The 12,585-nt window shown below is 51.6% G+C and overlaps 8 protein-coding genes across 8 annotated transcripts; 4 read left to right on the top strand and 4 right to left on the bottom strand.

The window, feature by feature from the left end:
• Window positions 1-103: 103 nt before the first annotated feature.
• Window positions 104-727, top strand: BKA58DRAFT_439225 (GCN5-related N-acetyltransferase-like protein; the record flags this gene model as incomplete). The annotated part of the gene is made up of 1 exon (XM_046173666.1): window positions 104-727. The coding sequence occupies one exon, from the start codon at window positions 104-106 to the stop codon at window positions 725-727; it is 624 nt and encodes a 207-aa protein (XP_046026736.1).
• A 153-nt stretch (window positions 728-880) lies between these two features.
• On the bottom strand, window positions 881-2,098 carry BKA58DRAFT_411005 (uncharacterized protein; the record flags this gene model as incomplete). Its single annotated transcript, XM_046172264.1, has 2 exons — window positions 881-1,737; window positions 1,786-2,098. The coding sequence occupies 2 exons, from the start codon at window positions 2,096-2,098 to the stop codon at window positions 881-883; spliced, it is 1,170 nt and encodes a 389-aa protein (XP_046026735.1).
• Window positions 2,099-2,242: 144 nt separating this feature from the next.
• BKA58DRAFT_401284 (Clp protease-domain-containing protein) lies at window positions 2,243-3,049 on the top strand (the record flags this gene model as incomplete). Its single annotated transcript, XM_046171658.1, has 2 exons — window positions 2,243-2,419; window positions 2,465-3,049. The coding sequence occupies 2 exons, from the start codon at window positions 2,243-2,245 to the stop codon at window positions 3,047-3,049; spliced, it is 762 nt and encodes a 253-aa protein (XP_046026734.1).
• Window positions 3,050-3,520: 471 nt separating this feature from the next.
• BKA58DRAFT_161554 (uncharacterized protein) lies at window positions 3,521-4,870 on the top strand. Its single transcript, XM_046164977.1, has 2 exons — window positions 3,521-3,740; window positions 3,788-4,870. Exons 1-2 carry the CDS (start codon window positions 3,607-3,609, stop codon window positions 4,662-4,664), a joined length of 1,011 nt encoding a protein of 336 aa, XP_046026733.1. The 5' UTR covers window positions 3,521-3,606; the 3' UTR covers window positions 4,665-4,870.
• On the bottom strand, window positions 4,871-8,724 carry BKA58DRAFT_161541 (uncharacterized protein). The gene has a single exon (XM_046164975.1). It carries the CDS (start codon window positions 8,506-8,508, stop codon window positions 5,077-5,079), a length of 3,432 nt encoding a protein of 1,143 aa, XP_046026732.1. The 5' UTR covers window positions 8,509-8,724; the 3' UTR covers window positions 4,871-5,076.
• A 111-nt stretch (window positions 8,725-8,835) lies between these two features.
• On the top strand, window positions 8,836-9,748 carry BKA58DRAFT_439220 (uncharacterized protein; the record flags this gene model as incomplete). Its single annotated transcript, XM_046173665.1, has 2 exons — window positions 8,836-9,152; window positions 9,202-9,748. 2 exons carry the CDS (start codon window positions 8,836-8,838, stop codon window positions 9,746-9,748), a joined length of 864 nt encoding a protein of 287 aa, XP_046026731.1.
• A 50-nt stretch (window positions 9,749-9,798) lies between these two features.
• Window positions 9,799-10,687, bottom strand: BKA58DRAFT_161524 (ribosome-assembly protein 3-domain-containing protein). Its single transcript, XM_046164974.1, has 3 exons — window positions 10,475-10,687; window positions 10,342-10,421; window positions 9,799-10,293 (listed from the first exon to the last, which is right to left on the bottom strand). The coding sequence occupies exons 1-3, from the start codon at window positions 10,545-10,547 to the stop codon at window positions 9,931-9,933; spliced, it is 516 nt and encodes a 171-aa protein (XP_046026730.1). The 5' UTR covers window positions 10,548-10,687; the 3' UTR covers window positions 9,799-9,930.
• On the bottom strand, window positions 10,503-11,878 carry BKA58DRAFT_161544 (dihydrodipicolinate synthase 2). Its single transcript, XM_046164976.1, has one exon. The coding sequence runs from the start codon at window positions 11,774-11,776 to the stop codon at window positions 10,829-10,831; it is 948 nt and encodes a 315-aa protein (XP_046026729.1). The 5' UTR covers window positions 11,777-11,878; the 3' UTR covers window positions 10,503-10,828.
• Between the last annotated feature and the right edge of the window lie 707 nt (window positions 11,879-12,585).

Here is a 12,585-nt window from a genome sequence, read left to right as displayed (position 1 = left end):
CAACCAGACACTAAAGGTACACAAACATCGGAATCTCTGTACTGGCCCATCTCCATTCCTTTCTCCCGTATTCGCACATCTCGTCGGTGTACCCATCTCCAAAATGGCGGAACAAACAACACAAGCACAGACCGGCGCATCAGTTCCATCACCCATAGTGACTACCAAGCGTCTAATAATCCGTCCGATGTGTCTCAAAGATGCCGCTTCGACTTCCCTGCACGCCAACGACCCTCTCATCGCTAAGTATATGCGTGGAACTTTTCCCAGTCCATATACACAGTCTAGCGCCGAGACATGGATCAACACGAACCTCGCACTCACATATCAACACCATTTCGTCATCTGTGAGAGGTCAGCGCCAGAACTCGCAATAGGAGGCATCGGCCTGAAACTAGGCTCGGATGTATACGCGCATGCAGCAGAAGTCGGTTTCTGGGTTGGAAAGTCCTATTGGGGAAGAGGCTACATTACGGAGGCACTGGAAGCCTTCACAACATGGAGTTTTGAGAGTTATGAGAACAATGGTCAACGGTTGACCAAACTCTACGCCGGCGTGTTCTCTGGCAACGGAGCGAGCATGCGGTGCTTTGAGAAGTGTGGGTACGCACTCGAAGGTGTACTGAGGGACAATGTTTACAAGAATGGTGAGATGAGAGACGAGCACATGTTCGGTATGAGAAAGGCAGACTGGCTGAGAAGATTGCGTGAGGGTGTCAGGAAGTAGTGGAGTGAGACTGATAGCACCTGAGGTGCATCTGAGGTCTCTCGGATTTGGCAGTCTTTTGAAGGTGATTACAGTAGTGGTCAAGACAGATTGAGAAGGCTCAAGGAGGAAGTCTAGTTTTCGATTCAAAAGCTAAAGTGCGCTTGAGGTAACTCAAGGACCTGGTTGGGCTATATATGCTTGGAGTTGCATGAGCAGTATCTCAACCGGCACATTGTGTCTTGCTCTCTTCATCACGACACATTTCTCATCAGCGTACTTGCTGCCTTTTATCAGTTCTTGCGCCTTGTCTTCTCCAAGTAGATCCATCAAACTGTAGACCGGAACCCTCCTCCCTCGCCAAATAGTGGTATGAAACTCGAGCTCCGAAAACATCAGGCGAGGTTGCGGGCGAGCGATTACAGGACCGGTATACCAGTGTGGTGAGGAGTGAGTGACTTCTGGAGTAGCATGTGGATCCAACTTCGCCTCGAAGCTCTTCGTGAAGTAGGCTGACCACTTTTCCAGCTCCGCCATGTTCAGATCTGCCAGCTTTTGCACATCATCCCCACGGGTATGGAGCGATCGGAATATGAGGACAGAAGAAACGTCTTCCACGCTCTCAATGTCTTCAGTCCGGGGACTCGCGATTGGAATCAATCGACCTCTGAAACCAAAGTTCCAGCTGAGCTTACTTCCTACGCTCTTGCGGATCATGTCCAGTACGAAGTCTGCCATGTCCTCCCTCCAAACCATCTTCTTCAAGTTGTGCCCGCCAAACTTTTCGGTCATGCGTGAGTTTAGACCTTTTTCCCAGGCTTTCTTCTTGCCCAGTTGTGCAGTAACCCGACGAGTCCCAAGGAAACGGAATGGGGGTCCGAGGTGCTTCTTGTCGGTCGTGAGGGAGACAGGCACGAGCCACGGGTCTTTAGTCGTTGGATGCGGACGTGCGTGAAGAGAGGTCAAGAAAGCGGCGGGAAGGGAGATCATTGTTGCGCGACATTGACGGACTGGCGATGCCAACGTATGGGCTGAAAAATTAGTTTTACATTGCCATCAAGGGACAGCAATATGCATACCAAATGGATTCTCCCATAGTTTCTTCTGGAAAGGCGTCAATCCAGCAAAGTTGGGTCGCTCTTTCGTCTGTTCGTGGCGAGACCTTTCATCCAAGACTACCGGGTCGAGCAATGGCGAAAGCGGAAGTGCTTTGGCTGTCTTGTCTTTACGGCGGCGAAAGGTTTGGTGGGCATCTTCGCGCGTGGGACCAAGGTCACTGCCTTTCAAGAGACGACCGGGGACATGAGCGGAGGATTGGCGAGATTGAGCCCACGCAAGGAGTCTAGTGGGCCTCAGGCATGACGTCGGGCGACAGATCCATCTGCCTGGCATCAGGCGGGACAGTGAGCGGCTGGGTGGTTCGTGCGGATTGTAGGTGTTGCGCAGGAAGATCCGAACGATTGCATCGGACCCCCGGCTTGGCGCGTCGGAGCTGCGTTCACGCGGGGAGGCAGGAGCTAGCCCGACATCACCATCATGGCTACTCTATTACGGCAGGCTACAAGGCCATCGAAACTACGAAGCTTTACCAGATATGGTACGCGGTCGATATCAAGCCAATTCGGCTTCCAGCCGCAATGGAGTCCTCAACAGCAGGACCAACAGACACCGCGCGCCATCTCACTGCCAATACCCTACGTGACGGAGACTACTGTGAGTTCAGCAGCGTTACTATTCAAGAGCTAGCTGACTTTGTAGGGTGGAGGTTGGAAAACTTCCGACATCTTCTCGCGTCTCCTGCAAGAGCGCATCATCTGCCTGAACGGCGAGGTTGACGACTACATGTCCGCCAACGCTGTTGCCCAACTCCTCTTCCTCGAAGCCGATAACCCCGAGAAACCCATATCCATGTATATCAACTCCCCCGGGGGTAGCGTGAGCGCCGGTCTTGCCATCTACGACACCATGAACTACATCCGCTGTCCGGTCAGCACGATATGCATGGGCATTGCAGCCTCCATGGGATCACTGTTGCTTGCAGGTGGCGCCGAGGGTCAGCGATACATATTACCACATGCGCGGGTCATGATACACCAGCCGAGTGGCGGATACCGTGGCAAGGCAAGCGATATTGCGGACCATGCCAAAGAGATTCTTAGGATACGGGACAAGCTGAACAAGATATACCAGTCGCACGTTACGAAGAAGAGGACACTGGAGGAGATTGAGAAGTACATGGAGCGCGACTACTTCATGGATGCGCAAGAGGCAGTGGACTTTGGCATCGTCGACAAGATACTGGAGAAGAGAGAGGCACCGGCCAAGGAAGAAGAGAAGAAATAGGAACGTCAAGCACCGAATAGTACAAGTAAGATCATGACCAATTATCATCGGAGTCTGTCCGCTATCGATACTGCGCCTGTATAGTGGCTTCATGCCATCTTTGGGGCCAAGGTTTGTGTGTCTTCTACATACCATTGTTGCTTATTATAGATCATCAAAACCGGAACAGCGCTATCACACAATCGCCTAATACATTCGCAGATGCTGCACTCGAAGTTTCGTTACTATGGCATGTACAAGTGCTGCAGTCGCTTCAAGTGGTTCAGATTGCTACGCCTCACCCCTGCCTAACCGCGACCAGGTATATTTTGGTCACGTTTACAGGCTTCCCACACAGCTCTGTTTTGTTTCTGCAACGAAGTTCTGTTTTCCAAATAAGCAGTAGTTATGTTGATACGCGCGCGCATTGTCGATACGTAACTGAGACAATCCTGATCCTCGCGAAGCGCTGTTTGTTTCCTATGATCCTTCTTCAACAATAGCTTTTATAATGCTAGAGAAGATGCAGTTGCAAAGCAAATCAGACAGAACCACACGACAGCTTTTATCAGCTCATTATGTCAGAATTCAGGTTTGAATTTAGTGAATCACCGACCCGATCCTCGTCACCGGCATCATCATTGAGCACGCAGCTTGGTGATGCAGATCCCAAACCGACGGATATACGCGCTTGCGATAGTCAAATTCTAGTGTGAGTATTCAAGTCTTGAGATGACTCGCGTTGCTGACATACCATAGCTTTGATAGTCCAATACTGAAAGTTTGCGTTGGGACGGACCCGGACGCAGCAGGCTTTTTCGTCCACGAAACCCTCTTCACCTCCAGATCCGGATTCTTCAGGTGCGCTATTAGTCAGGCCTTTCGAGGAACTGAAGCGCATGTGGTAGCACTGCCAGACGATGACCCGGATACCTTTCGTCTATACCTCAACCTGATCTACACACATCAGCTAGTCACAAGGGGTACCGACCAATGGCTGAAGCTATGCCGACTATACGTTTTAGCGGAGAAACTACAAGACGTCACATCCAAGAACCACATCATCGACGGAATGTACGCATTCTTCAGCGACATCGCCTGCCAACCTACCCTGAGCATCAACGTTCAACGTATTCTTCCGGCTGCAGCAACGACAGAGCTTTATGAAGGCACATCCAACCAAAGCCAGGCCCGGGAACTCGTTCTAGATCTTTACGCGGACTCTGGTAACATATCCTGGCTTCTCAGCGAGCAAGCAAAGTTACCCACCGAATTCATTTGTGATGTTGCCGTCCGCTTGTTGCAAAGGCGTGGCCATGTCTTCTCTGGCTTCCGGATTCGTCGTCCATCCTACGGCTATCATGAAGTCAACGTATCCTCTCCAGGGATGACCCGTGCTGTGACTGGGGAAGTGGATGCCTCGGCAAATGGGCTGAACGATGCGGCCATGGCTGTTGCAGTGGCCAAGAAGGAATCTTATAAGAACATTCAAGAGCTCGGAAATGCTGCGAAGGAATCGACACTCGAAGATCACGACGCCGCAGTGGTTGACGTGGCTACACCAGCGACCGAACATACACTGCCGCCACTCAAAGGAGTCGTGACAGAAGTGAGATGGGAGCTTGACAGATGGTAGGAGATTCCGAGGCTTCAGATTATCATGTTATCAGCGTTGGATTCTATTTCAGGGAGGTGACAATGGGAGTAGTAACTTTTCGAGAAACGAGTGTTCCTATGTCGGCTTGTATAGCCCCCCCACCAGGGGTGGCTAAAATTCCCGTCGCATTCTACATAGATACTCAAGTAGAAGTATACGTTGTGTTGCGTACTGTCTACCTGCAAAGATATAACATTGTGTATGCAGCAAAGTTGGGGAACGCGACAGGAAATCTGGCCACCAACTTTGCCTCATGAATCACGAGGATAATGTCACACAGATGTGTTACAGTGTACTTGGAAATATTCTCGCTAATGCTAATAAGTTTCTCAAAGACATGGCGGCATGGGGGTCTTCATATCATGCGCCACCAATGCAGCCCTATTTCTGTTCAAGCACTTTGAACACACTTAGTCAAGCCACTCCAGCTGTCGGCGACCCAAGGTGCTAGTACAACTGCCCTCTGAGTATCTCCCACATCTCCAGTACCACCCATCGCGCCTGCCAACCCAACAGCACCAAGCGTACCATTCGGTGGTGCGTTTCGCATCGCAGTTTCCTTTGCGAGTGTACTGGCAAACACATCACCCCCAGCAGCGTCAGCGAGCTCTGTCCAACCAGTATGTTTCCAAGGGGCAAGCATGACACTGCGACGAGCTTCGTCCAACTCTTGCTCCTCACCACCAAGACTGACTGAGATGGCTTCGATAACCTTCTCCACACGAGCCAACTGTTCATCGCCAAGCTCCTTGTTCGTGCGCAGTCGGTTCAGATCGTCTTTGATGGCTTCCATGGTTTCTAGGTCATCGTCGAGCACCGTCATGGCGCCAATGAGTGTCAACAAGCCGACGTGACCTTCGTGCTTCTCGATGGCGGTAAATAGTTGGTCGCGAGCCACTTGCTTCTCGTTCTCTCCGCCCTTAGCCCAAAGTACTTCGGCGAGGATGCAGATGATGTCTGGGTTGGCCCCAGTTGCCTCGAGCGATGTTCGGAAGTACGGTATCGCGGCGTCAAAGGAGCCACTGAAGTAGTGTGCTAGACCAGCCGTGAGACGAGCTGACAGCTTAGTCTTCGAAATTTGGTCCCCAGACAATGCAGACTGTTTGGCATCGCTATCTAATTCAGAGAGCAGATCAAGTGCAGTCTCAGCTTCTTCCACAGCCAATGTGTATGACTCGATAGCGAGAAGGTTGCGGGCCAAGTCTGTCTTGGCTTGCGCAACACGAGCTAGGGAAGCCAGCGACTCTGACTTTTCATACTCTTGCTCAACAGTCTCGTTCACAGCTTGCAAAGCTGCTACAGCAGCGTCATAGTTACCGATACGCTCTAAGAACAAGGCCGCTAGTTGCTTGTGCGGTATGTCGTAGGGTGCTTGTATGTTGAGTTGTTGGAGCGCGAATAGAGGTTGTATGAGGTTTGTGATATTGCTTGACGACGAAGGCGAAGATACAAGGAAGTCGAAAGCCGAGACGGCGTACTGGCGTTTCGTCAAAAGTATTGATGACTCTGAAAGCTCAAATGCGTGAGTGAAGTGGGAAAGCGCCTCGTTGGAATCTCCAGTGAGTAATGCGATGATGCCTTCGCCGACCCATGCTAACGAGTAGTCGGGGTCCTGCGATTGCGCCCTTGAGAAGGCGGTATGCGCAAGTTCGTAATCGTTTTGTAGCAAGTAGAGCGCTCCGAGGTTCGTCCAGGTGTGCACACTTCGTTCGTTTAGGTGTAGAGATCGAACAAAAGCATGTTGAGCGACCTTGGGGCTCAGTGTTGTTGTGATGACACCAAGCGAGTTCCAGAACTCCGAATTACCGGCTTCTAGTTCGATAGCACGCTTGAAACACTTCATGGCTGCTCGAAGATACGTCGTGAGTTTCGACCCCTCCATGCCTTCCTGCTCTAAGCAGACGTGTGCTCTGTACTCTGTCCAGCCTAGATTGTACCAAGCTACAGCCTGTGCGTGTATGTCATGTGCACAACTGGAGACTGCTCGTTTTTGTGCAAGTATCGAGGCTTTGAGCACCTTGGTGAGAGTATAATCTTTATCTGCGGAAAGCGCAGCCAGCGTGTCCTGTCCAAGCCCATCGATGTCCTTGAGTTCGTCAAAATCGATTTTCATGTCCGACTTGCTGCGCAGCAGCTTCTCAATCAGCTCCACGGGAAACTGCTTGAGTTTGTCCTGGACCCAAGTGAACAAACTGCATGCATCGCCAACAGCTTTCCATAGGTTGAAAGCATCCGGCTTGTACTCAGTGATCGACAGCGCAACTTCGATACCGCGGGTCGCGCTATCGGCAGCCTCGCCGAAGAAACCGGTTTCAATGCAATGCCAGCCCTTCTCTACGAGAGTCTGCAGGAGTGCTATCGAGACACCAAACTCTTTCGGCCGAGACGCTAACACAGCTTCGTAACCCGCGAGAGCTTCATTGAACTCACTCAACTCGCGATTGACGTTGGCGAGCATGTACTTCGTAAACCATCCCTCCTGATCGGACCTCTTCAACACAACGCCATCTGTTGGATTCTCTGCATAGTTGAACGCGCGTGACGCTGAGTTGTATCGACCAGAGTTGTGGTAGCTCTCTCCGAGACCTACATAGGAGTAGTAGTCATCCGGACTAATGCGTAGTGCGGACAAGAAGGATACAATACTCTTTTGGTACTCTTGCTTGTTCATTTGGACGACACCCAGTGCAGAAAACGGCCAGCTGACGCCTTTTCGTTTCGAGCCTGGTGTCTGGCGGGCTTTTCCCGAGTCCACCACTCGCTGCGAAACGACCTCGACAATGTCCCACTCGCCTTGATTGGCAAAAAGACGAGCAAGGCGCTCAGCTGCGACGACCTCGGAGGGCGATAGCTCGAAAGCCTTTTGGAAACACTGTCTTGCTCGTCTGCGGTCCTTGTTATAGTCTTCGTAGAAGATTCCGAGCAGGGTATATGCGGGCGCATAGTTAGGGTTTGCTTTGATCGCTGCAAGCAGCTTCGCATACGTTCCTTGGCGGTCCTTCCTCGCTTGCTTTGACGAATCGAGTTCCCATATACATACACCTATTCTATAAAGTGTCTGTGCGCGGAGCTCGCGGCCACGTTGCTTGGTAGCATCGAGCTGCGGGTAATCGAGGTATTCTTGGAGCCGTTCCAACCCGGTTTTGTAGTCACCGGCAAGTGCCTGACACCAAGCTGATTCTGCACCTATTCGACCATTTGAGGGATCTTGCTTCAGGGCCTTCTCAAGGAATTGGAAGGCTTGCTCATATTCCTCTTCTTCTTCTAGGACCAACCCAATGCCGATGAGAGCAGAGGTGAACTGTGGCTTGCGCTTCAAGATTGATTCGAAGATACCCTTGGCTTCCAGATGATTCCTCGGGGCCTGGTAGTATACTAAAGCAGTAGCAAGCGTGCTACTCAAAGCATCGCGGGTTCTTTGAAGAGACAAGTCGGTTTTTTTTGCCTCCGCAGCGGCGTACTTCAAGCCTTTCCTCGTGCTCTCGACCGCGCTTTCATATTCCTCCAAGGACAGGTAGTAGTCTCCGATTAAGCATTGTGCAAGTGGCGATCTTCCAGCCTCGGTAATTCCTTCAGTCATCAACACCAAACAGTCCTCTTGTGAGACTGGAACATCTTGAGTAAGAGCTACCCCACCCTCGCTCAGGTCAGGTCCTTCTCTTGAGTCGCCTTCTTCCACAAGCGGATATCTTGATATACCACTACTCAACCAGCCTGTGATGACTTTTGATAGCCCCTCGTTGGGGAATAGGTCAACGAATTGCCGTAGTGTCGATATGTCGAGGTCCAGCAGGTCGTGCGCACTGTCCGCGTGTGACGCCATGACAACAATCCGAATTTTGAACCCAGCCAATGCAAGACAGAACGCCGGTAGGTGCTATATCGAAAGGAAGTCGAATTATCAGAGTGGTCTGAATGGGTAAATTGTGAAAAGTAGCGGCAAGTAAGTTGCAGAGTAGTCGAGGTTGATGTTCGACTTTTGGTAAGGCTGAAGCCCAGGATCGACGCTAGCATGCCGTGCGTCATTGCTTGGTCTTTCGACGCAGCAAGCCCCACCAAAGCTCCAATTCACTCCTCATGGCACGGTCATAACACAAGTGACGCCGTACGGACGGCTATTTCCCCTACTATCGCTACTCAAATCAACGACATGTCTACGAAAACGGCGCTAAAGGCTGCGAAGGCGGCCATTGGCGCAAAGGATTGGGAGGAAGCGAAGAACCAAGCGACAGCAGTGTTGGAGAAGGAGCCTCAAAATTACTTCGCCTACTTGTTCCTCGGACGCGCCAATGACGGCCTGAGCAGATTCGACGAAGCGGCGAAAGCCTACTATGACGCGACCAAGCTCAAGCCTGAAGACCCACAGGCATGGCTCGGACTAAGGGGCATGTACGAAGGTCTCAAGGGCGCCAAGGTTGACGAGAACATTGACGTTGGACTGGAACTAGCGCAGATATACATGAATCTGTATGTTTCGTATATACAGATGGAGAAGCGACCTTGCTGACAAGAACAGGGACGACGCGCACAAGTCCCAATCCGCCATCGACAAACTTGTTGATCACGCCCGCGCTCACGGCACCAAGACGCAATATGCACGCGCGCTCAGCACCCAACTGCCATCCTCACCGGTATACTCGTACCTTGAAGGTCGTCTGCCAGACCCGTCAAAAACCTACACGCGCATCGCCGAGATCCACGAGACACAGGAGGCTTCCACAATCAAGCGGCTCATAGAAGAGAGACGACTCCGCATTGGCGCGACACTGGAAGGTACCACCGCCTCTGTCAAGAACGAGATATACGCTGCTAGCCCGCTAGAGGGCATATACGAGGAGATCATCAACTGGACGGGCGATGACGAGCTGAGACGGGAATACGAGGAGAAGCTACTAGCCAGAGCGTACGATACCTTGATGGTGCTGCCATCGGGAGAAAAGGCCGAGAAGAGGGAGAAGGTCATGAAGCTGGCCCATGACATGGTTGTTATCAAGCATCCGAACCTCCTGGCTTGGACGATCGAGTTGGAATGGCGGAGCGGTATGGAGGTCGAGGCATACTAGATGATTTCACGATATTCTGCATAGCAAGGCGTTTGGCTGTCCGATGGTTGCTCGGGAGGAATCTGGCCTATGATTGGGACCAAGTTCCGGCCCCCTGAGAAATATACAAATGTTTGCATTATTAAGATCTTTGCGCAAAACTGTTTCCAGACTCCGAACGCCACCCATGCTACCCTTGTTCTTCACGCGTTCGCCGCGCCTACGATCCTCTTTCTCTCATCTACACTGTAGAGACTTTCGCCCTGCTTGAGCGCATGAATGAGCATCGGCACACTACTTGCCTTGAAGTCTGGCGCTTCACGCACTTTGTCGAGATCGTCAGCGAACTCGGCCGCGATTTTGCGCAGATAGAGGGCGCCGAAGTCGTCTTGAGCTTGTTGACTGGCCTTTGACGCCGTCCTTTTCGATGGTGGGGAAGCTGGTGCATCCGTCATAGCGACATCTTCATCTGGCTGAGCATCTGGTACACTGCCAATTTTGGACTTCTTCTTCTTCTTCTCTTTCTTAGCGGGCGCTGGTGCTGGCGCTGGCGCTGGCGAAACCTCCTTCTTCGAGTCAGCTCAGATCAAACCTCTTCAACGCGACACTTGTACCTTTGTTTCTTCTTCTACCGCGGCGGCCTTTTGACTCTTTACGCTTGAGACATCGCTGTCACTTTCGCTCGATGATGAGACTATCCAGTTGTTAACGCATCCCTCGCGAACTGTTGAACATAGCTGCTTGTACCCTCAGTTCTCGTCCTCCTCTTCTTCGACCGCTTCTTCTTTTCAATACCGCTTGCTCCTCTTTGCGCCGCCATTTCGTTGTGTTGAGTAGCGTAGGAAAAAGTTCGAGACGTGAATGTTGGTTATCGATAAGGCACGTGCGCCGCTAAATCAAGGGTCTGCACTTTCACGAGTCCTTGTCTCGGCTCCTGGCTTCATTACAGGAACGAGAATATCTTCGAGAGCGGAGGCCGTCCGTCACATATTATACATTTGGAAGTGATGATGGGGATGCTATGCTTGCCATGGCGCGAGATGCGAGTACTTCTACCGGAACTAACTAGGAAACCCTACCTAGGTATCCTCTCAGCCTCTTTTACAAGATGCTCTCTATCGTAGCAAGCTCTTCCATGGCATCCTTTACGTTCGTCTTGATCGCGTCACTAACTGGCAAGTATGGTCGCCTTGGGCTGAGCTTTTCCTCTGCGCCCTCGATACCAGCAGCTTTCGCACTGTATTGACTAACAGCATGCTTCGTTGGTGCGATTCCAGCCTTGATCGGACTCTCTGCCAGCGCTGCCTTTCGGTGCAGTTCCAAGGCCTCTTGAGGCTTGCCAGTAGTATACCACTCGTAGATTGTCGAGCAGACCTTCGGAAAAACGTTGCTGAATGCCGACACGCATCCTGCACTTCCGACCGCGAGGCCAGCGACCAACCAATCTGCCTGACCCGCATACGTGGAGAAGGTATCGCTCGGCAGCTCAGCACATAGCCTGGTTATCTTCGCGACGCTGCCACACGTCAACTTCACCCCGACGATCTTGCCAGGGTTCTGTCTTGCGAGCGCGGCTATCGTGACAGAATCAAGGTCCACCCCGTTGCAGATACCCGGGAAGTTGTAGATGACGATAGGCAATTCGGATTTCTGCGCGACCTCATTGTAGAAGGCCATGACGACTTCTTTAGAAGCCGCTGGCCCATAGTATGCCGCTGGTAGCAAAAGCCCATAGTTTGCTCCAGCCTCAATTGCATCGCTAATGTTCTCCATTACCTGGGGTACAGAGAAGCCTGAGATGCCGACCATCAGAGGGTAGTCGGGGCCGACGGCCTCACGAGCACATTTCATCAATGCCCTCTTCTCATCACGAGTGAGGAGAAATGCTTCGGCATTGGAGCCAAGAATGACTAAACCAGTGAGACCTGATTTGGAGAGGTATGCGAAATACTGCTTCTGTGCGGCAAGATCCAAGGTTGCCGTGTCGCTTTCGGGGGTGTAGAAGGTTACTGCAGGGCACCATACGCCCGGAGCCGGAGGAGGAGCCATTGCGACTGTAGCTGTTGATAATAGCCTCTGGAAATGGTATGCTTTCTTGGTAGACTTTGGTGATCAAAGCGGGGAGGTGGGGTGCAGGTGGGGTAGTATATCTGACAATGAAGTTCCCGGAGTGATTTTGTGTTCAGGCCTGTTTCTGATATCCAACAGTGCTCGAACAATACTATATAAGATGGGAGTCGAGAGGATGGAGGATGATCAGGCAGCATCGGGAGTCATGCCGTGAGCCTTCAATAGCCGCTGCGCGGAACGTCCCGACTGTTCCGATGATAGCATTTGTTGAGCCTCACATCTGCCATTCTCTATTTGTCTAATAACAACTGTCTAGATAGCAAACTTTCTCGTGAAACTATACCAGATAAATTTGGAGGTGTATCACAATAAGAACGCCCTGGGAATGGCCGGTCCACCCCTCACCGACGCTTCTGTGGTTGACCCCACTGCCTTTCGTGGTAGACTGGACCGCTGCTGCCAATCGTCGACATAATGAAACAACATGATATTTCTCGGCTCTATTACCGTCATGATTACAGCCATTTCCAATGCCAGTGAAGGGAATTCTATATCGGCACATTCGATCACCCAGAGGCAGTATCGCGATCGATCCTCTTGCTTTACTTGACTCAACCCTAGCGTTAACAGATCCTAGCATCCAGGCTGATTGCGTGTTCACATTCTAATGAAAGACTCTCTTCTCAAGCGAGCGAGATGTCGTCTCGGGAAAGACATGAAGGTCCCCGGCTCCTGCGAAACCCACATCAGCGAAAAAGGACTCACGCGATACGATCAACAAGCACCTG

This window comes from Alternaria rosae (genome assembly GCF_020736505.1).
Source record: "Alternaria rosae strain MPI-PUGE-AT-0040 chromosome Unknown BKA58scaffold_4, whole genome shotgun sequence".
In the NCBI taxonomy this organism is placed as follows: Eukaryota; Fungi; Ascomycota; class Dothideomycetes; order Pleosporales; family Pleosporaceae; genus Alternaria; species Alternaria rosae.
This window is presented reverse-complemented; position numbering and strand designations above follow the sequence as displayed.